General features: G+C 27.3%; 1 protein-coding gene across 4 annotated transcripts; it reads left to right on the top strand.

Moving 5' to 3' along the window:
* Positions 1-77: 77 nt before the first annotated feature.
* Positions 78-26,720, top strand: LOC129975172 (serine/threonine-protein kinase RIO3-like). Of its 4 annotated transcripts, none has more exons than XM_056088143.1 (11): positions 78-209; positions 6,049-6,269; positions 7,185-7,333; positions 8,975-9,213; positions 11,539-11,682; positions 14,270-14,397; positions 16,697-16,879; positions 18,648-18,807; positions 22,430-22,600; positions 24,770-24,886; positions 26,594-26,720. In XM_056088143.1, the coding sequence occupies exons 2-10, from the start codon at positions 6,052-6,054 to the stop codon at positions 24,884-24,886; spliced, it is 1,509 nt and encodes a 502-aa protein (XP_055944118.1). In that variant the 5' UTR covers positions 78-209; positions 6,049-6,051; the 3' UTR covers positions 26,594-26,720. The 4 variants fall into 4 exon arrangements, with proteins under 4 accessions (XP_055944118.1, XP_055944119.1, XP_055944116.1 ...); XM_056088144.1 differs by having other exon boundaries at positions 88-216; positions 26,598-26,720; XM_056088141.1 differs by having other exon boundaries at positions 88-216.
* The last annotated feature ends 1,127 nt before the right edge of the window (positions 26,721-27,847 follow it).

Raw genomic sequence — 27,847 nt, 5'->3', positions numbered from 1 at the left:
CTACTCTAATTACGTAAAATATCAAAATAAACGTCATATTGTTTTTAATAATGCTTCAGAATTAATTTTTTTAATGTGGTGGATTTTTAATCGAATCTATTTTTTGTCTTGTTTTTTTGTGTGTGTGTGTGTTGTGCAATTTCGGAATACAAATTTCACGAACTGTGTCAGCATGTTCTATTGTATACTGCACTTCGTGCGCTAAAGACGTAAGAAGTAAATATTTATTATTATTGAATTTGAATAATTTGTAATAATTTTGAGATATTTATCTTTACATTTATTTATTTATGTATTATTTCATCAACTGGAGCATAAAATTTTAATGTAAATTTTTATAAATAAATTAATATATATGTTGTTTTTTTTTTCACTTTCGTATTGCGTAATGTTAACTAATATGTTCATATAACATTGTGACTTAAATGCATTTTTTTTAATTCTGCTGTGTTTTGTTAGTCTAATTTCATTTTCTGAATTGCAAATTCTATCTAAAATATTTATTAAAACTAATATTTAATGAAATTTTTTAAAATATATAATAGTATTAAAATTGTAAATTATTTATTCTTCCTTGTAAACTTTGAGAAATTTGTACCCTGTTGAAGTTGTTTTTATGATGTGCTCCTTTTTAATTGTTTGGATCAATCTGATTTGGAATCAACTTGTGTCCTATTAATAGAATAGTCGTTTAGCCAAAATATTTTGAGCAGTGTAATTCTTTGAAATTGTGTGTATTGAGAACTGTAATTTCATACAGGTTTTGTTCTATTTTCACGGGAATTTGACTGTGTTCAGCTGTTAAAATATTTATCTTGAATTAGATTAATAAAAAGAAGATTTTGAGCCAAGAAATACTGTTATAATAATTACAAAAAGTGAGCTCTTTTGCTTTTTTGAAAGATTATATGAATTTGTAATACCCTTATTATAATTTTAAAGATTAATTAAGTAAACATTTCATTATAAATATACGTGACAGAATTTGCAGCTAACTAATAGTAATTGAAATAATTCGGAAAATTTAGTTTTGTTACGGTATAATTTCCAAAGGTATCGGATCATTACTATAAATCTATAATAGTCATTTATAAATATTTTAATCTTTTGAAATACTTTGCAATATTTATGTATAACTGAGTTGCATCTTTGATGGGTTTCTTTTTATGGTTTTATTCAATGCAAAAGAATATTTTAAAATATCTTATGATTTCTTTGAATTTAGAATCATGACTTAGAAGTGTAAAGTAAAAAAAAATCTTTATGTATTAAATATGTTTTATATATTGGTAGTACTTACTTGAAAAATTATTATTATAATTTTATTACATATTTTATTATTATGTAATAAAAATATGTTGTTTAGTTAATTTTATAGTTATTTTTTTGATGCAAGTTAGCATTATTGCATTATGTATTTTTAATCATTTTCCATGAAACAAATCCTTTATTTCCAAATTCAGATCTATTGCATTCTAGTGATAAAGTATTAAGTTCAATTAATAAAGTATTAAGTGATTGGTTTAAGGTTTAGTTTATCTATTATAAATGCTGGACAAAAATCTAATATCAAGATTTGAATGCTCTCTTTCTGAAATGTAGAATTTTGGAGAGAAGGATGCTAGCTCAGGCATTGCTTGTTCATCTGATTACATTTTTAAATTGCATGAACCATTTCAATATACCCTTTGTTTTGATTCAAAATGGATGTTAGTATAATAAAACCAATGATATCCAATTAATATTCAGGAAAAATAGTATACTGTATTTACTGTATCTTTTTATTTTTCTGTTAAAAGTATTATTTTGTGATATTTTACTAACATTCATTAGCAAAAGAATTTTATGTATAATCAGGAATAGGATTTCTTTATGTGGTTTTCCTTTTCATGAGATTCTCATCTGACTTTCAGTTTGCTCATATTCAGCCTGATTTTGGTATTTTATTCATCAGCTGTTGCAGGAAGAGGGGGGGGGGTGAGGGTAAGAGTAATGTAAATAAACAGAGCTGGTCTTCCTACAAATTCTTTTCTTCCTTTTTTTTATTGCTATGTAACTGTAACTAGACTGTTTGGGTTTTACTGTCAGTTTTGTTGCATTTTCCACGGCTTTCATATGCATTTTGCACTCTTCTGTTTTTATTAGGGAAAACCTTGGTTTTGTTTTATTGTAACAAGAAAATGCTACTTGTTAGAGGAAGAATGTGCTCTTATTATGACTGAACTAATAATATAAAAAGGTGGCAAAAATGTTGGTTTTAGGACTTAAGCTTTTTTTTTTTTCTTTCAAAGTTAGGCTTCATGTCCTTTCGCATATGCTCTAGCCCATACATGCATCTAGAATACAGGCTTCCCGTCTTGATAGGGCTATCTACCAATAAGGGATTCAACACCTGTGATGAAAGAGATAAACATAATTTATTCATATTCAGTAGATGGTAGAGCCTCCACCTGAGGCAGTTACAGTCTTAACTCTGCAGAGCATGCTTTCCACAAGTGTTTGGATGTTAGACAGTGGTATTTTCTTTTACTTGGCTTAGAGAAAATATGCAAGTTCTATTGCTAATTTTGGACAGTTGCTGCACTCCTTAAATCGGCGATCCAACTCATCCCAGACGTTTTCATAGGATTTATGTCCGGACTTGGGGTAGGTCGTTTAATTCAGGGTGGACCTCACAACTTGACAAGTGATGTTTTCATCCTGGGAATAATAAAGATCCTACTTGCAAAATTGCCATAGCATAAAAGACATATTGTTGTCTAGAATAGTGGAATAGAAGTTGGTGTTGAGCTTACCATGAATTGGAATCAAGTTTTCCAGTCTATACTACGAGAAACACCCCAGACCGTAATTCCACCTCCACCAAACTTTACTGTAGGCACAGTGCATTTTAGTAGAAGGTGTTTTCCATTCATTCATCAAACTCGGACTCTGCCATCTGGCTAGTACAGATTGAACTTTCTTTCATCACTTAGAACTTGTTTCAGCTCCTGTATGGTCCAATTTTGATATGCCTTGCACTACCTCAACCAAGCAGCATTGTTGGATTTTGTAATCAAAGGCTTATGTGTGACAGCACGACTATGGAAACCAAGTAAACGCGTTTCCTTGCAGATAATATTTATTGAAACAGCAACCCCAGATGCTTGTTGAACTTCTGGAGTATGTAGATCATCATTTTGGTGTGGTTTTTTTCCTAATTTCTTTGGATAGCACACATTGGTCTCTATTTCTTAGTTATATGCTGGGTTGTAACACATTTTGATAATCGCCAGTCAACTTTCATTTCTTAATCACAAAAGCCATTTTCGATTTTGGAATATTTAATATGTCCCTTAAGAATTAGTCATTTCTGTTATATTTTACAACTATATCTTTTTCGAAATCAGACAGCTCTGAATTTGTGGCATTTTGCATGCAACTAATGCCAATGCTATTTAATACACAATATTTATACAATTGGCATGACATAGGTCAGGATTGCAGATGTCCTTATTTGCATGGGTGTCCAAATACTTATTGGTAGATAGTTTATAATTTCATTTGAGAATGTTTCAATAAATGTATTTGGTTCACTGAATCAAATTTCTGAAAAGCGAACTTTCAATGCAAATAATATTAAACTCCTAGTGCTAAAAAAAAAAAAAAAACATTTCTAAAGCTCTGTCAAAAGAATATAAAATATCTGAAAATAATAATTCACAACACAGTATCTGTTAATAACATTTTTTCCATGAATGCATTTTAGGAAAGTAATGTTTTACCTGAAGATGTGTTAATTGTAAATAACACTTTATCTGTTGATATTAAACTATATTAGAAGTTTTTAGTGATAGCTCATCATGCCAATTCAAGCAAAAATTATACACTTTTCAATATCAATTTTTTTTATCTCTTAAAATCAACTGGTATTTTTTTTTTTTTTTTCAAATCATTTTAAGGGTTTATAGCACTATAAAGAATATGGTGTACAACAATAATATTAGAAAATTTACAAATGATGCCCATTCATTTGCTAACCTTGCAAAAAATCAGTACATCACTGATTGTGAGGTATAAATGTTAAAATATGAAAGATGGATCATTATAAGACATATATATTCTCTTATAATGCTACAAAATTGCTTTACTTCATAAACATTTGTATCCTTTAAAGAAGGAATATACAGTTTTTTTAAAGGATATTGTAAGTGATTCTGCAGAAAATTTAAAATTTATATCTGCTGACGTTACTATTTTTCTGTGTTAATAACATCTGTTTATTACAATTGTTTAAGTGAAAGAAGGAGGAAAACGTTACTTGAACTTGTTAGTCAGGTAATTGAAATTGGGAAACAAGATTTGTCTAGTACTGTCTGGAGTATTGAAGATGTTCAAATCTAATTACATCAATGAAGTTCAAGTGTAGGAAGATATTTCAACAATGCAACCAAGTTCTGTTTTAAATAGGAGTGTGAGCTTTCCCTGTGAATTTTACTGCAAACAAATCAATAACCATTTAATTTAACCAGCCACCTCCTTACTTTTTAATATACAGATTCTGAAGAGTAAGAATCAAAACTTTATGCATTAAAAACCTTTTTAATTAAAAATCTGTGCTTCCTGAATAGAATGTTTATCGCTAAATAATAAAAATTATTGTATTATTAAATGAAATAAATTAATTATGTTCATAAATGAAAATTGTATGTTATAATAAAAAAGATATGTAGTAAATAATAGATAATAAATCTTTCATTATGGTAAATAATTATTTATTATTGATGAATAAGAAGATTGGATTTGTGTCATTGTAATCAATTTCGATATATCTAGCTTTTAACTTTATTTCAAGTGTAAGTTGGATTCAAATTATAACCTTATTCTACATTCAATTTTCATTCACAGTATGGCTGAAAAAATGTGATCAGAGGACATTAAAAGTTTAATCACTTTCATGAAAATGTATTCATTTCTTCCTTTGAATAAAAATTTGCATAAATTATTTTTTGAATTCCTTCATGATATTTCTGTCCCATGAAACATCTAAAAGTAATATTTTTCACAAAACAAAATTTTATCTGTGATAGTGCTATCTAAAGTTAAAGATAGCTGTCTTATCTGGCTTTCATTTTTTTTTAAAAAAAATTTCAAGTAAAGTATTTGTTTTACCAGAGACGTAACTAGTATATGTCCATTATGACTGCAGCCATTAGTAAAGATTTAAGAGGGAAGAAAGTATAAATAGAATAAAATCTGCAAATAACAACAATTAAAACAAAATGATAAAAAAAATATAATATTTGTGGTCATCTACCATAGTTTGAGAAATTCTTCTATATTACTTTTTTGCTATTTTTAAAATTTGTTATTTGAAATTAGAAATTTTTGCAATGTCAGAAGTTTTTTTAAATTTTCTTTGTGGATAATAGAAAACTTTTCTTACACTTATAATGATGAATTTATTAGCAAAATTTAGAGGATAAAATACTTGAATGGATTTTTAACAATAACAAAAAATTCAGAAACTAACACTGCAAAAACTTTTGATTATTGACTTCAGGATTATTTTACAAGGCTGCATTCTTTTGCAACTTACCTTTGTGTGTGCATACTGAACAATCAAAATTCATAAAATGTCCCCTCTGTTATGTTTTTTTAACACATTTGAATGAAATGATTTATGATTTTGCCTTGAATACGAACAATACAATTTATAGGAATTTCAAATCACAAAATTTAAATACTTGTCACATATTGTTGAGATTTTATGTGATTTATTTTAATTGTGGAATCAAGTGTTAAGTCATTTTCTTTCGGGTCAAATTAAGCAATTCTCATTAATTGATTGAAAAGGGACTCATTTTTCAACTTTTTTCTTTTATGTCTTCGGAAGTTTAATATAATTTTTAAAATGAAATATTTATAAAATTTCCCACTTATTACACTCTAGAAAGATTAAATAATCTTTTTAATACCTCGTTAAAGCAATCTGATATCCTATAAAAAGAGTACTGAAATTGTAAAGAAATAGTTCAATTGTATTATACATTGCAATTTATTTTTTAGGCCATGGAAAATGCTGATGTACTTGTAGCGCCACCTTTATTAAGCTCTTTGACTGAACCTGTGGTGGCACCAAAAATAACTACTACAGTAAATTTGTCATCTTCTTGTCCATGGGGTAAAATTAATGCTGTAGAGACTGTTTCTTTGAATGATGTAATGAGTGAACAACTTATAAGTTCTTTAGTTGAAGAAAAACCTGCAACACTACCTGATTCAACTTTGTATGTATTCTTTTAGATATTGGATCTTTTTATTTAACCATGCATGTGTATTTACAAGTTTGTAAGATGCTCAAAAATTCACATAAAAAAACATGCATTATAGAAATAATTATTATTTGCACGAGAGAGATATATTTATGAAATTATCAAATGTCTAAAAATTCTTTTAAATAATATGCATTATGTGTGTGTGTAAGTAATGATATCTCTAAATCTGAATTAAATATTAATTAATTTCCTAATTTTTGCCTTTATTTAAGCCATATAAATAAGAGAAGATTCTAAAATAGTCTCTTATTTCTAGATTCAATTCCACCTTTTTTGATGTAATTAATTAAAAGCGAATTCTAAAACTGTTTAAATCAGCAAATTCCCACACTCCGAGTGGAGTGATAAAATCTGTCGAGCTAAACAAATTATTTTAAAAGATGCCTATAATTCCGTTACCTCAATTGGAACGTATAAAGAAATCCCTATCAGGATCTCTGTATAAAACCACTGGGAAAAATATTTGTCTCTTTCACTCTTGTATCGCTTGTGAGTGGACATCAGTTTCGTCATCACTTCTTGTACATAAATTATGCCTCCCAGGATGGAATAAAGTGAGTACCTTTTACAGCTTCAATTTGCTATATTAAGTTCCACATTTAGTACTCCTGTATAGTCATCTATTTTGCTGTGTGAAGAAATTTGCAATAATTCAGTATAATTTTTTAATTCTTTTACTTCCTCAAAAAAAAAAATTGAAAATTAGTATAAAAGTACTGCTTCTAATTATTGGGAACATTTATTTACTTTTAATAGCCAATAATTTGGCATTATTGTCAGTCAATTAATATAAAAAATAGATTTGCTAGAATTAAAAGTGAATGAATTTTATTATTATTTCCATTAAAACTATTGTCATTTCTTTAGATTTGTAGATGATTTAACTGGCTGTGGAGATGATGTAACTGACTGCAGTGATGATTATTTGCTTGCTAAAATGCTGCAATTGGAATTTGACAAAGAACATGATGAAATTTTGAAGCATGAGGAATCTAAATACAATGGTCAAAGCAAAGGTATTACAAGCATTCAATAAATTTCTCATTGTAAGTTTTTTTTTCTTCTTAATTTTAACTAAAAAGAAAGCATTTTAGTTTCTAATAACAATAAATGGACTGATGATCCATCAATTCTTTTTGGAATTTGCATTTATTTATCGTATTTTAGGAAGTCATTGCATAAAAATGTTTTTGGAGGAAAACACTCTATTTTTTTTTTTGTAACTATTTCTTTTATGGTGATAAAATTTAAAATAATTAGTATTGTTTTATTTTTTGAACTGATGAAATTAGTAACATTAAATGTCTACATTTTGATAAAATTTGCATCTTGATTTAATCCTGAATTTGTCATTCATTTGCTTAAGTTTTCTTGTATATTTACGTTTATGAGATTATTGCAGAATACAGAATATTTTGCAAGTAAATTTAAAAGAGAATGTATCATTTATTCAAAATCGAGGAATTAATTTGATTCAAAAGGGAGAGAAAAAAGTCATCTGAGAAAGAATAAAAATTTGGTAACAATATCATTTTTTTATTGTGTTATTAGTATGTCTGATGAAATTTTTTCTCATACCAAATATTCCTTTTTCAATTTAATCCACTTTTATTGTTTTTGTTTTGAGTATCTAAGATAGTGAGTTCTTTTGAAAGCTGAATCGGCAGATTTGGCTTAAGTAGTGCATTCTGTATAAACAAAAATTCCAACTTTTTCCTACTTTCTTACTGTGAGTTACCAAACCTCACTACTCCAAAATGAACATGGGCAGATCTTGAAAATAAATAGGTGAATAAACAGGTGTTAGTCAAAATCTCCATAATGAAAAAAATTTCATAAATGGAAATAAAATCATAAAAGTATAATTTCTAGGCCGTTCTTAAGCTGAGAAATTTCCTCTTTTACTCATATGTTTATTTGCAAATGTGCGTAAAAAATTGTTTGCTTTAAAAATAATGTCAAGAACTGGCAAGATAATTCTTTTAAATGATTATAATAATCAGTACAAGGTATTGGTAATTCTATAAATAATAGAACTTTTTCAATTGTTGGAACTAAAAGCAGGAGAGGTAGGGAATAAATTGAAAGTACATTGAAAAAAAAAAAAGTAGAATATGCTTTTAAAAAATAAAGGATAAATGCATTATTTATTCAATGATTCAATAGAACAACTTAAACTAGGTAATATTAACAATTTTGTTCATTAGCTTGATATCTAAATACAAAATGGGTAGTATTTTCATTCTTAAGCTGTTTGTGATGCTTAATAATATCTAACTATAGAGATGAAAATTCTGTGAGCATTTTTTTTCTCCCTATCTCCCTCATTATTAGTTGCTTTTAATTTGGACATTCTACAATGAAATTGTATAACATGGTAATTTCAAAAGTAGCAAATAATAAATGAAATGAAACTGAAAATTATAGATACATTTTGTGGTAGTAAAATGAACAAAAAAATTATTCTTCATTATTTTTTAATACAGAATTTAAATTAAAATTGTGTGTGATAATGGGCTGAATACTGGTACCTTATAACAGGAAGTAGAGAGAAATCTCGACTTTTCTGCAATTGGTACATATTTTATTTGTTGCTAAACTGATGAAAAATTAGCCATAATTTTAAATGAAGTTTTTGAAATTAATTTTGTTTTAAGTGAAAATCTCCTATGGGAAATACCGCCGTCTTCCTGCTGAAGTTGCTTCATCAGAAGATGATGATGACAAAGATTACTTTTTAGAACAAAATCAAAAAAACCACTGGAGTAATTTTGAGAAAGCAGAGAAGACATTTCAAGCTGTTGGGAAAAGTGGTGTTTCTCGTCAAGGAAATGTGACTACCACTAAACATGACCCTACTGTTTGTGGAAGAAGAAATGCTGGGAAATTAATGGAGGTAATAAAAAATTGTTTTTCAGTCCAATTTTAATCTTTTTTACTATTACTTTTGTTTTCATTTATACAAAATATTATTTGAATTTGACTGGAAATTGTGCTCACATCTTTTAAAATTTTATTTTTAAAAAGATGTATGTATATATGTATATATACTAGCCGCCTTTGGCGACCAGCCGGTTCGCCAATCTTAATGTTCGTTTAAATTTTAATAATTAAATATTTTACGCAATTCCAACTTTAATAGATTCTTCAAAATATATTAAAACTTCAAATTTTGATAGTCATATAATTCACTCATAATATTATAAAGGCCTTCAGTCATAACGTAATATTATCTCTCTAATTTTCTGTTAACTCTCGTAGAACTTATGCTTTAAATTAAAGTGGAAAAAAATAATCTGCAATTAATATAATAATATTTTTTACTGAAACAAAGCATTTTTTTTATAATATGATTACTGATAACAGAGTCACTGAGCGTTCATAAGATCGTGATACTTTATCCTTTGCAACGTATCAAATTTATTGTATGCATTAAAAAATAATTGTGGAAAATGATATCTTATTCCTGAGAAACGTTTTCGGATAGGATCACAAATAATTCGAACATTCGGATTCGAAACGTAACGCAAAGGCGTGAGTTTTTCTACACCAGTTGGGGTAAAGCTATGCAGATTAGAAATTTTTAATTTCCTTTATTCGGTTTTATTTTAATTCAAAAGTACTTAAGAATGAATCTGAAAGATCGATTAATTAACAATGTTTAATTTTAAATGCATCAAACATTAAGAAAATAAATAGAATCGTTTCAAATAATCAGCCGAAAAATCTTAAGCCTAGCCTCATGACTGTTGGGAAAAAAAACTGAAGCCGTACTCATTTGGCGATGGGGAAAATGAAAAGATTTTTTTGGCGGGAAAGTTAGTTTTTAATTAATAATTAAAATTCTAATTAAAAATTCAAAAAAAGGGCTATCCTATCTTTTAAGTTAGATCAAACTGCACACAGTGTGCAAATTTGATTAAAATCGGTTAAGTAATTTAGGAGTCCATCGCGGACAAACAACGTGACACGTAATTTATATATATTAAGATATATATATATATATATATATATATATATGCATCCTTCCAAAGAAATTTCATGTCTATCAGATAAATTCATCTTTTATGTCCAATTCTTGAATACGAATCTGCATAATTATTCAAATTTAATTCATTCAAGTGATCTCTTCTTATTTTCACATACTTTCTTTCTATCTGCTAAGAATCAAATCTTTCTAAGTGGTTGGTGTGGAAATTTGCTGTTGTCTCGTCATATGATCATGATTCTAAATTTTGTAATATATTCCAATTCCTTATGTAGTTGCAAAGCAGAATGATCATCTAACTGAATTAAACTATCTTTCCACTTCATTGATGATATTACTTTACTTTACTGATGATTACTGTTACTTTTTAATTGTAATTATCCATATATGCACTGTCTCCACAATTTTAGATATTCCTCTTTATCTAAACATTTGGTCTGTATCGCACTTTTTGACATAGATTATAATAAATTAATTAGTTGTTGATTAATATAATTTTATTATAATTCTAAATAATTTATTTTGAAATATCTTGAGATCATGGATTTTTAATATGAATATTTAAGTAATTTTATAACACTGGATGATTTATTTGGAGTATTCACATTTTTGGGAAACATTTTTTAATATTTGGAGTGAAAAAGGCCAGACATGAAGTATTAAAAATTGGAATAGAAGTGATGTAGCGAAGAGAAAAGAAAAATTTTGAACTTTCGAGCAACAGTGTATATTGTTAGAAATCAGGCAAAAATATATATTTAAAAAATTGCTGAAATGCAGTGAAAATTCATGCAACTATTAAACTGGAATCATTAAAAAGATAATTTTAAAAATTTGAAATGGTGTAAAATTTACTTTTGTGTGCTAATATTTTCGAAAGTTATTGCGAAAAAACATCAAAATTTTGCTTAATTTTTAATTACTTAATATTTTAAAAAATCATTCTGAGGTGCACATTCCTGACCTCCAAGGTATACATGCACCAAATTAGATAGCTGTAGGGTAAATATTCACATACATATATATTCATAATGCACACACATTCATCTTTATTGTTAGTATAGATAGATATATAATAAGAGATAATACATTTATTCAAAAGAGATTGGCTAGTAGATAATTAAAATAAGTTTATATTTTATAATATTTTCTGTATTCAAATTAAGCTCTGTTGAAATGCATTTTGAATAATTATTTTAAAGGTTTTTATTTGTTTTTTTTATATATTTATAGTTAAATTCTTGTATATCTACTGGTGATGGTGGGATGTTCGATATGAAATTGTCTAACAATGTATACAATACTCTGAGGACCTATTCTAAGGCTGAAAGTAAAAGAGGGCAAAGATTGCATGAAAAAAAAGAAAAATCAACTGCTGTAAGTATTAAAATTTCTTCTTTTTTTTTTTTTTTTTTTTTTTTTTTTTCATTAAAAGTATGTTTCTGAAATTAATACTAATTTAAATGTTTGTATATGTGTAATAAATTTCAAATTATTAGTATTTTAAAAATTATTTTTCTACTCACTTATATTCAACCTCTGACCTTTAAGTTTCTTATTTTTGGGTTTCCTAAGCACTTCAAAGTCTAGTAAGTGACTGGCTTGAATTGCTACCATAAACGGTTTTTTAGTTTCAGTTTCAAAATGGGGATCTCTCACATAAATTGATAAAAGTTGAAAATTTGCCAATTTTACTCTCATTCTGTTTTAAAGTTCACTACTAAAATTTTCTCATTACATTTCTCCTAAATGGTTTTGGCTTGGATCCACTAAAAATTATTTAATCTTTTATCAGCTAATTTTTTATGCTTGAATTTTAGAATGAGCTGGTTTCAACACGAATACATTTTCTTTAATATGACCACATCATTTTGTTCTGCTGTATGTATATTAATGTGACAATCTATAGCATTTATATAAAAATGCTAATTTTTTTTATACCCTACTTAACTGAGTTTCCATTCAAAATTTGCATTTTTATATTTACAAACTCTAAGAAATAAAGTATTGTAGTTTTTAAAAATTTCAAACTTGGGAATTTGATTAAGCTTTAATATTTTAGATATTTTAAATGAGGAATTGTGTTTGTAGATATTGCTCAAAAAATAATTAGATAATAAAATTTTGTGTACTGTCCACATACTAAATATCTATATAATTCTTTGGGCTAAATTTGTTTATGGACATAATGCATATTCAGTTCTCTTATTTTAATATGAAATTGCATAAGCAGCCAAGAAAGTTAAGCATAGCATAAGATATATAAAAGTATAATATGTGTCCAAGGGAAGGAATACTCTTAAATTCAGTCCTTTAAATTTTTAAATAGATTTTCCATTAATTTGTATATTATATGTAATAATCACTAATGATGATATGATAGTATGAAAAAATTGACAGAAAAGTACAAAATCAATAAGGATCAATTAATAAGTTAACACACTTGATATTCCTCTTATATTTGAGTGTACAAAACTATATTGGAAAATGACACTAAGACTTAGATATTGTAAGCAACTCTGATTAATCTGCCTACCATTTACAGTCATGTTAATGTTTGCTTGGCGATGTTAACATTTGAGTCTGGCTTTTGCTTTCTCCTAATGATTCTTCTAAATCTTCTTGATTACCATGTATGTAAATTTTAAGTGTAAAATGATTCTCTGAGTGAAGGATCTCAAAATTATGAAATGCGTAAAAGTTATAAAATTATTTGAATTGTTGAAATATTATCATGATTTCTGTTTGGTGAATTCAATATACAGTAATATTCAGTATTTAATATAAAATATTTATATTAAATATTTTTAATATTATTTAAAAATTATGTATTGCATTCAAGAAATATGTGTTATTCTTTTGAAAAGTATTTGATTTGAGATACAAAAATTAAGTATTTCAATAGAAATATTAAGTGTGAGATGAATTGTGGCAATTTTGATTTGGTGTTCAAATATGGCACCAAAGGGTGGTTTGGGAAATACAAGTATTTAGGTTTTGGCTCTCAGGTTATTGGAAAATTTCAAAAAAGCGAGATCCCTCACCTCACCTCACCAGGCTATAAAAAATGGGCATTTGCTTTAATTTCAGATTCAAAATTGGCAGAGTTATTGAATGCAGTGATTTATAGTGAGCTTTGTGATTAATGCTATGATGTAACTCTTAATTTGTACTTTATTTTGATTGAGTTTTGAATAATTTTTATATAAGTATACTTCTCACATTTAAAATTTCTGATTTTAGCTGAAAATTATTTAATCCAAGAAATCCTCAATATCATTGCCACCTCTTTTCACAAGTGAAAAATGACAATTTGTACAGCAATATTTTATTCCATTGATGATCTTACTGAATATTTTAGGTAGATAAGCATTCAAAGGTATTAAGTTTCTTTCACCTGCAATAGATTTATTTAAGGGTTCTTTAAAGATAGAAGTAGATTGTAGTGGGTTTTCTTATAACATATTATTTATTTTAAATGAATGTTTTAATGACAAAACTCGAACTTGTTATACTTTTTCATAAATTTTGCTTGTGACTTTAAAATTAATTTTGAAGCACAAAAGAATTGAACAATTTTTTCAAAGTCCCACTCTTCCTCCCTTCTAAATTCACCACATCCCTTGGGGCTGAGGAAATATTATGTTGTATATAAGCACTGAGAAGGTTTAACAGGCCACCATTTTGCAAATTTTATTTGTGGATTTTGTTTTCTACATTTATAACATAATTGCCTAAGATTAAAGTAAATATTTAAAAAGGTACGAAGCCATTAAAGAATGTGTTCCAAAGACATATTATTTTCAGCTTATGAGTAGGCTAAACATGACTTTTGAAGGAGAGAACCTGTAATCTTATTTACTAAATCACACAACTTCATATTGTCATGGCAAAATATGTAATTATCTTAGTTGGAGTTAAGTAAATAACATATTTCTTATAAATTACTTTTTTTCTTTTTTAGGAAAAAGCATTAGATGAAAAAACGCATCTAATCTTATACAAGCTGGTTAATAACCAAATGTTAGAATCCCTCACTGGTTGCATCAGCACTGGAAAAGAGGCCTGTGTGTACCATGCCTGGAGTGGTTTGTATGTTAACTTTTTTCTTACATATATCAGATTTTTTTTTTTTTATTTCTTCTTTATTGATAAAATAAGTGTTTAAATTTAACTTTATAAATTTTATGAAAAAATTGTTTAACTAAGAATTAGTAGAAAAATAATTATTATATACTAATTAGAACAATAAAATTTAGCATTTTTATACAAAGTTAATATTGTTTTTAAAATAAAATTGGAAGTAGGAAAAAAAAAATTTAAGAAAAGGGTTTTCTTTTGTTTCACTTTACATGCAAAATATAGTTTTCCTTGAAACTGAATTCAACTAATATGATTTATGCTGAAATCATATAAATAATGTCTATTCATCATTAATCTAGTTCAAGTTTTTAAAATTAGATAAGAAAAATTTAATATGCAAAATATATATTTCTTAGTATTAACTTTTCAATTGTTAGTAGTGTTTGTTTGCTAAATGCGGGTAATTTTTTAAGCACACCATTCAACATCTGAAATATGCATAACTAATATACAATATCAGATTCTTAAGATTTTGTTTGATAATTTTGTATTTCATAAATCTTACAAATAAAATTGAAGCAATATTATTTTTCATATACTTGAATTAACAGTTATGTCCTACTGCTAATAAAAAAATTCATAGAGATTTGTACTTGATTATTACATACTGATTGTGATATACTACATGGAAAAAAAATTTCATTGTTTTAAGTTACATATATTTAAGACTGCTACACATACATAAAATAACTTACATAAAAATATACTGGAAGATATAACGTTGAATTATAAAAATATCAGGCTTTTTTTTTCACCCATAAACTTATATAATAAAAACTTCAGATTTGTTGTTTGAAGGAGATTCAAACATTTGGTTTGAAGCATTGTATTACAATAATATTGTAGGTGTCATTCATCTGTTTTTAAGTTATGTTTAAAAATTTACTATTAAATATTTAATATAATATACATATAAAAATTATTCAATACTGTCACTGTGCTCACATATATAAATAAAATAATTAAACATGAAAAAAATACTTCAGTACGTGTAAAATATACTGAAAAATGTTTTAAAAAATTGTTAAAATCATATAAAAACGGAATTATTATAGTTATAAAACTACTTTTTAAATTTTAAAATTATTTTTTTGCCATTATATGCTCTAAAATTATTAAGGTGAAATGTTTAGCATTTCAGTTAAAATTTTAAGCAATTCTTTTCAGTTATCAAGAAATAGCTATGCGTCAAATTTCTTAGCTCTAGGTTTATAATTAAGTCTAGGAACAATTATTGCATCGTGTTTGTCACATGATTCAATTTGTAAAGGGTTTTTAGCCTTTAAGTATTATCATACTAAAATTGCGGATACTTGTAATTGCACATTTTCTTTAATTCTGCTTTAATGGAAGTACAAATTTCTTAAGATTGTGTATCTTATCTATTTGCATTTTAGTGATAAATAAGACAAATGGAACAATGAAATAGAGTATAAAAGTATGATATAACTTCTATAACATGAAATTTTAATATAATGTATATTCAAGATGATAAATCAAGTTGAAATTATGGAAGAAAAAGCTACTGACTCATCACAATTCTGTTAAACTGTTTTTCATGTTTCAAAACAGATTGATTGCATTTAAATTTTTTGAAAATTCTTTAAATAAATAAAAATTAACAAATTTCATTAAATGCAAACAAACAAACAAAAAAGTTTTTACATAAAAGATAATTTTTCAAATCTTAAAAAAGTAAATAGTTGTTTGCTTAGAAAGTTAAATATTTAAATCACATTTGGTCCCATTTATCCCTTAATCTGTGTTGCTAACTTGATATTTTATAGGTTTACGAAATATAATAATAATTTGGTGAAAGAGGGATGCATTATTACTCAGGGTCATATTAATGATACCATTTAAATATATTGATGGTATTACTTGGTATTTTCTGTCTAAATTTGAAGAAATGCTCTCTAATATTTTTGATTGCGAGTCAGAACAAATTCAGTACTTCTGTGTAGTACATTTTTAGTTAAATTTTTACAAAACGCATTTAAAGATATTGTTTTGTATTTTAGAAATAGTTATGAACTAAATGAATACCATTTGACCAAAATAGTAATTGTTGGTATATTTATGAAGATAAATAAATTTCTTAAAGCATAATTTTAAGCAATTTAAAGCAATTTAAAACATTATGTGTATGGTATATCCAGTTTATTGTCATTATTAATCAGTACTTCTTGGTTTTTTTAAAAAATATTTATTTATAGTTTTATGACTACTTGTTCTTTCATTTTTACAGGCCAGAAGAAGAATCTCCATCACCAGAGTTTGCCATAAAAGTGTACAAAACCACTTTGAATGAATTTCAGAATCGAGACCAATACATTAAGGATGATCATCGATTCAGAAACCGCTTCACAAAACAAAATCCTCGAAAAATCATTCATTTGTGGGCTGAAAAAGAAATGAGAAATTTAATTAGGTATTCATCTTTTATTCTCAGAACTTTTTTCATTGTCCTGTGTATTATATCAAATTTGGCACCTCTGCTCAATGATAAATACAAGATAAAATACTGCCTTGGACATAATGGATCATTTTGTCCTATTTGTCTTTAATCCTTAAAGTACAAAATGATGAAAGCAAAAAAAGGAATATAACATAGATAAGATAGATTTAAAAAAAAAATGAACACAGCAAACAAACAGAACAATGTGTTCCCTCTTTTGCAAATAGCTGACAAATATGATATGTGATAACTGCCATATTTACTACATAAACATTATGTAGAATCTTTATCAATCTTTCATGTACTGTATATTATTCTTGAATATTACTTATAAAGATGCAGTAGAAATAAAAGGTAAATTGACTCAATAGAATAGAGAGAATGTAAATAACAGGATTAAAGATGCAACAGTTTAGTGCTGCAATGCTAATAGAACTTTAACGATTTTATAGTATTATACACTAAAGAGCCAAAACATTATGAACATCCCCACATTTTTCAATGAACTTTTCTGAATGACATGGAGGGCAATGTGATTATGTGGGAATGGTATTTAACTACTGCTGGAGAAGGTAATGAATCATTCTTTCTTGCGAGTGATGGGATGTGATCTAATCAAGTCTGATAGAGGGCAGAATTAATGGTAAATTATTCATGATCTGCTATTGATAGTATTTATGCAAACTAATTAAATGATGGTGAAACCAGCAATAGATACCAATGTATCTAACACCACACGTCATCATCAAAAGAAAAAAAGACGGAGACTTCTCCACTTAGTAAAGTGAAATCAGCCCCAGACAATGACTCAATTGACAACCTAATACAGTGCAGGTCCAAGTGCAAGTGTTTTGAAAACACACAGTTCATAGGTCACTATTAGATACGGAATTGTGCAGCAATCATTTCACTTGTGTGCCTCTGTTGACCAAGCATCATTATCAGCTATGCCTACATTGGGCCTGGAAACATCGAAACTGTACCATGGATAAGTGAAAGAGTGTTGGTTAGTTTATTCTCATTCATCATATCAATGGTTGTGTTAGGGTATGTTGTCTCCTTTCACGTGTAGCTGGTAGTATCAATCTTATTCTTTGCGAGATGTTCTCATGTGTATCTCTGGGATCCTTAGTTATGGTAGACCAGACAATGAAAGCTGCACACTATTTAAACCTAATTGCAGGTCAGTTATATTTTTAGATAGTATTTGTCTTCCCAACTGGAAATGGAATATTCCAGCAAGACAATGCCCCATGTCACAAGACTCGAATTGTATTGAAGTAGTTTGAGGAACATAATGATGAATTCCAATTAATGTCCCACCCTTCTAACTTAACTGATCTTAATCTGATGGAGCACTTTCGAGATTTCCTGGAAAGACAGCTCGGAGATCAAATATTGCCGTGTTGGAATATCTCGGTTTTACATGATCGTTGCTTAAGCATTTGGTACATCCTACCTCTAGTCATCTACCAAGGACTTGTGGCATTTATGGCATAGCTGTTTTGCCTGTCACAGATTGCAGAATGCATTAATGAGTAATTGATCATAAAGTTTTGGCTCTTCTGTGTTTATGTTCCAGTCTGTAAATGAAGAAAGAAATTCTAATTGTAATTTATTGGTATGAGATCACAATTCTAATCTAAATGCCTCTTATAGCTGTTTAGGTTCTTTTATTAATGATTATGTTTGCTTTTGTAGAAATTTCTTGGCTGAGGCTTTTTAAAATTGTTAATTATAGGATGAAAGAGGCTAGTATACCATGCCCTGATGTAGTTGTTTTAAAGAAGCATGTTCTAGTTATGTCATTTATTGGTAAAAATACTTTGCCTGCTCCAAAACTCAAGGATGTAGAATCACCATTTGAGGATTTGACCATTATGTTTGAGCAAACTGTAGAGGTAAGTTCATTGATGATTTTTTTTAATTGTTCGATAATTTTTTCAAATATAAATATTTAAGTGTATCAAATATCTTAATGTTTTTACCAGAATTTTTGAAATTTGATAATATTTGGAAGATTTTTCTATTTTCTAAAATTTAATGTTTTTGCACTGGAAATTTTTAACAAAATATTTTATAGATGAATGATTTTAATAGTAATGGGCTAATGTTGTGGCTTTTTTCCATTTTGTTATAACAGCTTTGTTTTCATTATATCATCAGTTTCATATGCTTTATTGTTATTGAAATACTATTTCACAAATTGAAGTACACAGTATTGCTCAATGCAAATAATTACTTTTGTATTTCTATTCGATAAAAAATGTAAAAATTTAATTAATTTATTGAAATTTTCCTTATACTTCATATTATATACTAGCTGCCTTGGTGACCATTTAGTTTGTCTGGGCTTTAAATTTTCAATTAAATTTTTTATGTAACTTCATCAGCAAAATATCTTTAAGTTTCAAATTTTATTAGATACATAATTCATATTACTTTAGAAGCCTTATATCATTCTGTTAATTTTACTTTGCATTTCTCTTACTTTCTGTCAGTATTTTTAAAACTCATTTTATTGCTTTGAAAAAGGATTTTAAAAACTGGTGCCCAAAGTTATAAAGAAAACAGTTTCTTATATTGTTTGATAAAGCTATAATAAAAAAGAGAAATTCAAAATTGGAAGGTATGATGTACCTTTCATTATGCTGTCAAGTGGTCCAAGACCGTTTTTCAGGTTTTTTTTATTACTGAAAACAGCTACAACATGGAATTGCCCAGTGCTGCCCACTCTCTCCTGCCCAAAGTTATCTGTCCTCCCAAAAAATTACTGTGTTTAGTCAACCATAGTTGAGTTTATTGAATGGCTTGTTTATTATTAGAGAAACTGTTAGCTCATTCAAAATATATTAGAGAATTTTTTTTAACTATTCCAAATCCATATTTAGTACGAATTGGATGGATTTAAAAATAATCAATCCTGATTTTGCTGAATTGTCTCGTGAGAGTCCACAAAATCCTTTTGTTGTGTACTGCTGACTTTGTAAGAAGATAATAAACCTAAGTAATATGGAAAAACAAGCACTTACTAGTCATGCCATAAGAGGAAAAACGTATAAAACAGCCTGCTAGTTCAAAAGAGTCATTATTGATGTTGAACTTAGTATCTAAATGGAATACAAGAAAAGATAACTCTCCAAAACTGAAAATGACAAATTTAGCATTCGAAAATAAGCTGATTTTCAATCTTTAAGTTCAAGAACAATCATTTAAATCTGAATTTTTATGGGCATTGAAATTTCTTGTATCACATTTGTCTTTTAATGCATTCAAAGATATATCGGAAATATTTTCACATATGTTCACTGAACGCGAAACAAAAAATATGCATTTGGTCAGTATAAAAACTAGTTATGGCCACTGGCTTACAGGGATTAATGGTTACTAAAATTTAATTAAATATTTTAGGTAACTTGGTTTCAATAGCTTCTTTAGCATGAAATTTTTAAACTTCATATTTTGATAGATATGTGATTCCTACTAAAACTGCCTTATGCCATTCTGTTCATTTTACCATCTGCTGTTATTATTCCCATATTTTCTTTTTATTAGCTCCTATAAAAACAATAAAAAAATAGAAACATTTCAACAATGTAATCTAAAATAAAATATGGCATATGTTTTTATGTTAATAGTATTTAAAATATAGATTCAATTCTTTTCCAGGTTATTCCCTAATTTAAATAAATGTATATCAAGATCAATTGCTTCCCTGAAATCTGCTTTGCTAATTATGATTTAAGAGGAAGATAGTAATTCAGAAAGTTTATTAAGTGTTGTAAAAAAATATTTATACAGTAATAGAATTGGTCTCATTAAAAAGATAATTTTTTGAATTTTAAGTTGATGCAAAGTTTATTTATGTACTGTAATATTTTCAGAAGTTATCATGGAAAAATGCCAGAATTTCGTGTAGTTTCTAATTAATTAAATTTAAAAAAAAAAAAAAATTGCTTACCCACGTTAGTAGCACTAAATTATACTATCTGACTTGTAGAGTGTCCATGTATGCAGGTACATACATTGATCTTTTTTTATAAGTAAAGATTATTTAATATTGATTTCTCATGTGGATTTTTCATTTCCATAATTTGAGGTCATCTAATCTGCATTATTCAATATTTAGAAATTGAAGCTAAATGCTATTTAAAATAATTATTAGATTACTTTTTAAAAATTAATTTATCTCATTGATCAGTTTATTATTTATAAATATTTATACAGTTACTGTTACCGAATTTTTATTCTGTGTTGCCCGATATTTCATTAAATAGGAGGAAATTGTTTGTTGATGGAAATAAAATTCAGTTTTAATCCTTTTAATCTGACCCTGAAAGAATTTTTCAAAACCAGAACAACAAGAACCACAATAAAACTGATCATTTAACAGCAGGATATAACTTATACAATTACAGAAAAACACAATAAAAAATGTAACTATAACAGAAGTGCGTAAATACAGTTTATACAATTATTTCCAACTTTTATTATATACTAATGCCCTCAAGTAACCACCTAGCTCACTGAGAATGGTTATATTTTATTTCAGATAAATTGTTGAGATATAACTTCATTTATATGATTTCACCATTAAAGCCCTTATTATTTTATCTGCCTTACTAAAGCTTTGTTTAGTGTGTACATGCACTTTTCTCATGGAGACAGTCTCATAGGATCATATTGTTTTTAAAAACTTAAATATTCAGTTCATCCCTTTCTAAATTTTAAATATTGTAACTCTACTTTTTTTATTTCTATTGTAAATTATATAGATATTAAGCATAATCCTTTTTCTTTATCTTTCAACAATGGTAAAATTCATATGATTAAATATGAATTGCAATTTAATTTGAACTTCAGGGTAACAATATAATCTATTGTTGAAAATTAGGGGAAAAAATTAAAAATTGCTAAAATTTAGGGAAAATTCACACAATTATTAAACTGATAGAGCTAAAAAGACAATTTTTTTAAATTTTGAATTGGTATAAAATTTATTTTTATGCAATAATAAATTTTGCACAAATTTTAATTTATTTTTGTTTGAAAATCAAAATCTTTCTTAATTTGTAATTATATTTTTTTTAAAGTTGCTCCAAGGTGCATATTATAACTCTTTAAGGTATATAAACATATGAGAAACTACATTTCAGTAGCTGTAAGTGAAATAGTGCCTGTAGAAACCCATGCAACACACACACACACATAAAATTCTTATTATTAAAAAGATGAGACTATTATTAATAAAATGAGAAGTTTGGATATTTATTATTATTTTATTTAGGAACATCACTTCTACTAATATTGATAATAGCTAAAATTATTTCATAAAATGTGATACTGTTAGTAAAAATATTTTTATTATATTGTTGCTTAGAAATATTAACTCAATATATTTAAATAAAATTTGAAATTTCATTTATTTGTACGTGCACATTTTTTTCTAGATTAATACTGAAATGGGTATTTTACACAAAATATATCTAATTTGCATTAATTTTGTATATTTTTAAATTGCAGATAATGAAAACTTTGTATTCAGAATGCAGATTGGTCCATGCTGATCTTAGTGAGTACAATTTGCTGTGGCATGAAGAGAAGGTATGGGTCATTGATGTGAGTCAAGCCATCGAGACTACGCATTCCCGAGCTCTGGAATTTTTACTAAGAGACTGCACAAATATAACATCAGTAAGAATTATTCTTATCTTAATAAAACACTGAGCATTTGAAAATGGATATTGATGTTCCGTAAAGCTATATAATATTTATCAACTTCAATTTTCATTGACGAATTATACAAGAAAGAATAATTAAAAATTTATTTTTACTAATGAGCATTTTTCATCATACAACTAACATGAGTCAGGTTTGTCATGGCACCAGAAAAGTACAGGAAATTAAAAAAATCATCTAAAAAAATTGAAAATGCTGGAAAATATCTTCACTTCTATTGCAACCAGGAAAATATAGAGAATTTAAATTTTCTTAGGTTTTTGATTTTTGTCTAAAAAATGTCGATCTTTGAACATTGCAATAATAAAGGATCATAGCCATAGCATCAAGAGTGAATCAACTATATTATCATAAGGACTTGCCTTTTTTTTTTTTTTTTTTTTTTTTTCCCTGCCTTGTTCACTCTAATTTTGATTTCAGAAACAGTTACACCCTTTTCATAAAATTCCCAGATTGCAGCTAATTAGGATGTGCAAAACTGCAATAACTGCATGAGAAATAAATTTCTCTGGCGGGAATAACAACATTTAATCTGCAGAAACATGAAGTATCTCAATGGTATTTAGTCATGTAGAGAAATAAAGAATACTCAAATGTGGAGATTTGTGGGACAATTATTTGTGTTGCCTATAAATTCGCAAGAAACCTTTGTAATATTCATGTTGTTGCTGCAGTTCAAGTAATTTTGAAATTGAAACCATTGACTGTTCTTATATGTAATAAAGAGAAACGAGTTTCAGATCAAATGGTCTTTTTAAGCCAGTGAATTAGTATCTCTGAAATTTTTTTTAAATGGTGTAGAAATGTGATATATTTCTGTTGTATTCTATATTGTTCTGTGATATATTTCAAACTTATGGCAAAGGGACAAAACATTTCTTCCCTTCTAGGAGGTCGACACAACATTTTAATAGTGTTTTTGATTAATAGTATAATTTTTCTGGTATATGTATGCCTAATTTCAATCGAATCTCTCATGAAGTGTAGAATTGGATAAATTTAAAGTAGGCAGGCATTGGTTTTTATATATGTAGATAATCGTTGCTGTAGATTTATAAAACAGTGAGTTGAATGAATTGTTTTATTCTATTAATAAATAAAAGACTACTTATTAAATGCAACAGTTTAAGACTGACAACTGTCTGTAGCTTAAAAAATTGACTGATATTGAATTAATCATTTTCCAAAAAAAAAAAAAAAAAAAACAGCTTTCTCGTTAAGACTAAAATTTGTTTCACACCCACCCTCCATTACATGATAGAAATATTAAAAACAGAAAATCCACCATCACATATTAATTAATTACTTGAACTTAAATTTACATTATATTACTAGAAAAGATAAAAATGTTTATGACTAATTAGTTTTGAAATCTTGATTATTTCAAATTCATGTGTAAAACTTTGTTTCAATATTGCTATATTTTATGATTCACTGTTATATGTTTTATATTATTCTTTCATGTTCTTTATTTTTATGTCAATGGTATAATTATTGGATGACAGAATTAATAAAATACATGGGTTCCAAATAAATTAGTAAAATTTCATGTACACATAGATGCTGTTACTCTCTTGCCTTTAAGTCAGATAAAAAAAATATATATATAGTAATAAAATCAGCATTATGATTATTATCATTGTTAATGCCTGGGGCTCATCTTCAAATTGAACATCAAATTTGACTTAAAGAATCCCTGGAACAAAGACAGTTGCATCAGGTAGCTGTGAATCGAACATCTTACTTCCCAAGTATTGGTTTTTGAATGAATAGTATATACTTTTGCTGAAATGAAATCTGAAATAAACATTTTATATTTCTGAAATATTGTTAATTAATAAAAAAAATCCAGTTTTTCATAAAAATGTAAATAAATATCAAATTATTTTCTTATCTGTTAAGTTATATGATCCTTTAGAATCAATTAAGACTATTTTGAAGAGTTATTAAATGTTTCTTTAAAAAGATTTTAGTTTTTCTACAGTACTGAGTATAATTTTATATTTACTATCCTAAACATTTTTTTAGATGCACTGTGTTATGTTTTATGTCATTTTTTGTTGTTATTTATCTTTTAATCATGCAAATTAAAAATTTCTCTCCTTCCTCCCCCCCCCCTTTTAGTTTTTCCAGAAAAGTGGTGTACTAAATGTTCCTACTCCTGAAGATTTATTTTTCAGAATTTGTGGTAAATATCCCATTTTTAATTCTGAAGATCTACTACCAGAGGAAGAAAAATAGGTTTGTTGATTTTCTTTAATATTGTAACTCATTACTATAAAAATTTTTTTTTTTAAATCTAGCAAAGTTTTGCAGTTTAATTTTGATGTGGTATTTTTTTTAATGCATTTTCTTGTCTTAAATTTTCCCCTCTCATCAGAAAATTTCCTTTGCATTGGAACTAACTTGATCCAAAATTTGGTGCAGTTGGAAGATTTGGTTTTAAACCTATAGCAACCTTTATAGGATCATAATGTACTTTGAAATGCAGTTGCTCCATTTGAAAGATTTTTGCACAAGTGAAAAGAAATTAAAATCCAAATATACCCAGAAGTAATATCTCAATTTTTATTTTAACCAGATATGATATTGAGATTGGCTAAATGGATGATATTATGACAGAAAGTAGAATATACTTGAACATAAAGTAGAAATATTATTCAAAAAAAATGTTTGGAAATTTGAGATCATTTAATATGTATGCTGTTTTAAAGAAATATAAATCAAATTTTTATATTTTTAGTGAATTTTTCCTTTGCTATAAGTATTACTGGAATATGTTTCCATGTATGTCATATTAATATTCTAAAGTATTTAAAATTTGTGGGATTCTTATTTTTTTTGATTTTTGAAAGAATATGTGCCTTACTGTTGTTTTTTAACATTTATTCAAATGAAAAAAAAAAATTGTTTTTAATCAATGGAAGATGAAAATAAACACATGTTGGGATATTATTTTTGCATTTTTGTTTGTAAATTAACTTTTATTTATTGTTTATTATTTTCTAATTTTGGAAGAACAAAAAGTTTTTAGTCTTTAGGAAAGTGTTTGAATTCTGCTTCTAACATTCATCGAATTAGATTTTTGACAGTCTCTTCTTACTTTCGCAAACCATCAGAAATGAAATGCACTTTATTACTGCATATGCTCAACAGTTCTTTTAAAAAGTTTTCTTTCTTAATGATGGAATTGCTAACAGAAAGAGAATAATTCATAGAATGTAAATAATTTTGCTAAGCGGACCTATTATATAGCAAATAATCACAAAATCTTTTTATTATTATTATTATTATTAAAGTAAAGGATCCAGTGAGAATTTTTTAAACCCATTATTTAAAGAGAATGCAAGATGTCGCACCTGTGTCTAGTCAATATTTAAAGATATTATACTTTGTCATAATATTGTCCATATAATGAAACAGTCAATGATAATACTTTAAAAAAAATTAAATTACAAATATATATCTTCAGTTCTTGACTATTTAGACCCAATAATCATTGTTTTAGCTTGCAACAAATGTTATATTTTTCTTAATCTTCACTAATTGAGGGTTAAGTCGGTTTAGTTTCAGCAAGCAGTGAACTAAATAAGTGGAAGACAAATTTATAAAATGTTATTTTTGTTCTGTAATTTAATATATTGCTTCATTCAAACTGCTTATTGAAGTCATTTTTAATGCTGATATTTATAACTACTTTCAAGGGCTAAGAATTAGAAAAGATTTTAAGAAAATTAAGTGTTTTCACTTTTATCCTCTGTCTATAAAAGTGTAACTTTATCGTAAGCATACCTGCTTAAGAGAGCGTGTAGGGACACTCTTAGTTATTTCTGCTGAAGAAAAGAAGCAGGCTTTGATTTTCTTTCAACCATCATTGTTCATATTCTATAAGATTTGTAATATGCACATGCATGTATTCATCTTTCTCACTTTTTTTTAACGTCTTAGGTAGAATTGTGCTATTGTTCTTCTCAAGGAGCGATTTGTAATGAAAAGATAAATTTCTGTGATTATCAGAAACGTTCGAACCTGTGATCTACTTTTATAAATGCACAATAAAAAATATAAAAGTGTTGACTGTGTTTGAATACATTCAATCTGAATTACAAGCCAGGTTTAATGCATGGTTTCCTTGATGAACATCTTATATAATTGTATATCACATTGAAGAGTCCCTGATGGTTATTCTAGTTTTGGTCTACTGATATATGTACAAAAATTCATATATCTAGTATATTGCTTTTTTTTATAAAAAGTTATCAGATACACATGATTAAATGCAGTCAGCGCTCTGGTGGATTCACCTCAAAATGAAATGCAAAACTTAAATTGGAGAGACAGAGATAAGGTATATTACATGCATTAAATAAAAGAGACCCATTAAGGCTTAAAATCATAACAGTAACAAGAGCTGGACTTTAGTTGTTAATCTTTCTCTTCCATAGTCTGTTTATAAAAATATTAATCTGTTTCATTCTAATTATGTTCTATAAAAATTACCGATTTATAAAAAAAATCCAGTTTTTCTGATTTTTCCCCTGATTTCCTTGTCGGCTGGCCACCCTGTTTATAAGCCACTCAGAAAATTAGTAGATGCAAATTGAGGAGGTGCTAAACCAATGTTTCACCTACTGGTTTGATTTAGGCGAAAATTTGGCCCCCACAGGTTGTTGAAGGGCTTGAGGTCACTTGACTTTGCAAGCCAGTTAAAGTGCAACATATGGTGTGTGAGCGTTCAGAGCACGATATATATCAAGTTCCAGGAACATTGCTGTTATCATTCTGGAAAATGTGAATATCAACAGTATATAAATTTTTATAAGAGAGCCTTATCCATATGGAAAACATCATGGGTATACTTCCAGCTATAAAAAGCAAAAATGTGATGTATAGAACCACAATGAATGCAGTCAATCGGACATCGTATTTGTTTGGCGATTTCTAGCCCATTGAAGTGTAATTTTATGACATTGCATGAATAATACTTTTTTGAAAGGCACTCATCTCCAACTATCTATTACAGTTCCTTTCACAATATTTCTTCACTAAAAAGTTTCAATGGACCTTCCTTTCCTGACAGCAGCAATTCCAACCACAATTCCGGTCCAGTGTTTTGTCTCCACTAAAAATGCACTACTGCTTGTAGACACATTGAACAGTGTATAGGGAAACATCTACAAATCTGAAAATTTCACTCGCCCA

This window comes from Argiope bruennichi, chromosome 7 (genome assembly GCF_947563725.1).
Source record: "Argiope bruennichi chromosome 7, qqArgBrue1.1, whole genome shotgun sequence".
Classification (NCBI taxonomy): domain Eukaryota; kingdom Metazoa; phylum Arthropoda; class Arachnida; order Araneae; family Araneidae; genus Argiope; species Argiope bruennichi.
Note: the sequence above shows the minus strand (reverse complement) of the source record. Positions and strands in the feature narration are given on the sequence as shown.